This window comes from Silurus meridionalis, chromosome 5 (genome assembly GCF_014805685.1).
Source record: "Silurus meridionalis isolate SWU-2019-XX chromosome 5, ASM1480568v1, whole genome shotgun sequence".
NCBI lineage: Eukaryota > Metazoa > Chordata > Actinopteri > Siluriformes > Siluridae > Silurus > Silurus meridionalis.
This window is the reverse complement of record NC_060888.1, coordinates 28,756,769-28,759,268: the sequence shown is the minus strand read 5'-3', so window position 1 is coordinate 28,759,268 and position 2,500 is coordinate 28,756,769. Positions and strand designations below refer to the sequence as shown.

At 51.2% G+C, this 2,500-nt stretch overlaps 1 protein-coding gene across 2 annotated transcripts in view; it reads right to left on the bottom strand.

Annotated features, from left to right (window-relative positions):
* Positions 1-2,500, bottom strand: part of flnca (filamin C, gamma a (actin binding protein 280)) — a 45,029-nt gene that overhangs the window by 34,790 nt on the left and 7,739 nt on the right. For both annotated transcript variants that reach the window (XM_046850265.1, XM_046850266.1), the window contains exons 5-6: positions 341-459; positions 172-249 (exon numbers count right to left, since the gene is read on the bottom strand). In XM_046850265.1, coding sequence (XP_046706221.1) covers positions 172-249; positions 341-459 — 197 coding nt within the window. The remainder of the gene's footprint in view (positions 1-171; positions 250-340; positions 460-2,500) is intronic.

Genomic DNA, 2,500 nt, shown 5'->3' with positions numbered 1-2,500 from the left:
GGCCGGATATAATTGTACATCGGGCCATATGTGGCCCACGGGCCTTGAGTTTGACACATGTGCTCTAACACATTGTAGGAATTCTGTGCATTAGTGTAGAAACAGTGATGTGTGTGTGTGTGTGTGTGTGTGTGTGTGTGTGTGTGTGTGTGTGTGTGTGTGGTGTAGTACCTTGTGAGGCCCAGCCACTTTGGGAACATAGCTGATGGAGTACGTCCTCTTCTTGTCATTGTTAGCAACAACTTTAGCCTAAAAAAATTTGAATTCTGGGTTTAGCTCAGAGATTAATATAATGGTGTAGCTGTCACTATCGCTGTTACCTAGGGAACACAAAACATACCTCTTCAGTGTGACCTTCAGGATCCTCCACATAAACTATGACCTCACCAAGCCCTGCCTCCAACGTCTCCACTGTAAAGTGTGTAGGTTTCAGCACCATGTTTCCCTCTGGCTCAATTCCTGTTTAGTGACATCAACATTCATGCCTAAGAATAATGACTCACAACATACAATCACACCCAATTAACAACAGCACCTTCCACACCAGTAACCACAATCACACAAACAATCACAATTTAACTGCACAGTGTGTGGTCAGGACCTTCAAACAGCATCTCATGGCTTCAGCAGTAAATCATGTAACTGTAAAATATACATTTATATTTCATTCATATATGAATATAAACTAATAGAGTGTAGGCTGGAGAATGGAGTAACGCTGCATCAAAACACTTTGGGAACACCCCCGCATTGTCCAGGCTCTGAATCATGTGTAAAATCCGGCCAGTAGGCAAGTTGTGACATCATCAGCAGACGACGTCACGCAAACCAGGAAGCTACAAACCGGCAGCGGGATTATGGCTCAAGATGCAGCATCTCGTACCCTCAGAGAACTAGGTTTACATCCATAATCTAAAAACGTTCCCTGTCAGGAACTCGAGCTGCGTCGAAATGCTTTAGAAACGAGTATACCATCGCACCATACTGACCAGCCCCTGCATAGAGTGCCTGGGCAACACCAGTGTGCAGGACAATGGAGCCGGGAATGGCTTTGATGTCGAGGTCGTAAAACCGGACAAAGGTCAATGGGGTGGACCAAACCGCAGTGTCACATATGTCCCGCAGGGGCACCCCTGCTTGCCAGGCCGTATAGGCTGCCATACTCCGAGTCGAATGAGCCTTCACTCTGAATGGAGTGGGAAGACCAGAGGACTCAAAACCAACCAAAATCGAATCCACAATCCATCTACTGAGAGTCTGCTTACTGGCAGGAAACCCTTTCCTATGAGGGCCATAGCAGACAAACAGTTGCTCCTGTGGAGGTACGTATCCAGTGCTCCCACTGGACATAGTCGATTCTGCTTCTCCTGGTTTGGAACTAGGAAGGGAGGAGGGCAGATTGCCTGCAACACAACGGGTCGTGAGGGAGACATAGGGATCTTAGGTACATACAGCTTTAGGGTAGAGGAACACACATGCCCAGGAGAGACAGGGCCACAGACCGGGCCTGTAGGTCCCCAATCCTCTTAAGGGAGGATATCGCCATACGGAAGGCGGTCTTACCCGACAGGTACCTAAGGGCCACCTCAGCCAAAGGCTCAAAGAGGGGGCTCAGACAGAGCCACCAGCACAACGGGCAAATCCCACACAGGCACTCTGGATTTTAACCCGGGCCCTCAGCCTCCAGGTGCCGCACAGGAAACGTGTCACGAAAGGGTGTTTCCCTAGCGACTGCCCCGCTGGTGGGGTACAGAAAGCCGCGATAGCGGACGCGTAAACCTTCAAGGTGGACGGGGCCAATCCTTTTGCAAACAAGGGTCGAAGAGCTCGCCTCAAAACCTTGATAGTACAAAGTGGGCTGCCCCCTCGAGAGAACCCTCTGTCTTTGAGCCACCACTGAAGGGTCTCATATGGAGAAGGCCAAGTGGGAGCAAGTGGGACTCTGCCGCTGTGTGACCCAGCAGCCTCTGGAACTGCCGCACAGTGACTGGTTGGCCTTCTCTTACTCTCCTGACTACTGTAAGAATGGCTGCAATCCGGGCAGGAGACAATTCTGCCCGCAGCACGGTCGAGTCCCACGCCATGCCCAAGAAGGTGGTTCTCTGCAACGGAGAAAGCACACTCTTTCCCGCGTTCAGTCTCAGCCCTAGCTCCTTCATGCAGCCGAGAACGACATCTCGATGCCGGACCGCCTGAAGCTCTAGAACCAACCAATCATCGATATAATTCAGAATGTGGATGCCCTGAAGCCATAGCAGGGCTAGAGCCGCATTCATGCACTTCGTGAAGGTGCGGGGCGAGAGTGCTATGCCAAAGGGAACCATTCACTCATGAATGGTTCAAGGACCATAGATCTAAGATCGGCCTGGATCCGCCCCCTTCTTCGGAACCACGAAGTACCGGCTGTAGTAGCCTGACTCTCTGGCCAAGGGGGGAACCACCTCGATGGCCCCTTTCCTCAGGAGGGTGCGCACTTCCTGTTCCAGGACCAAAGCCTGCC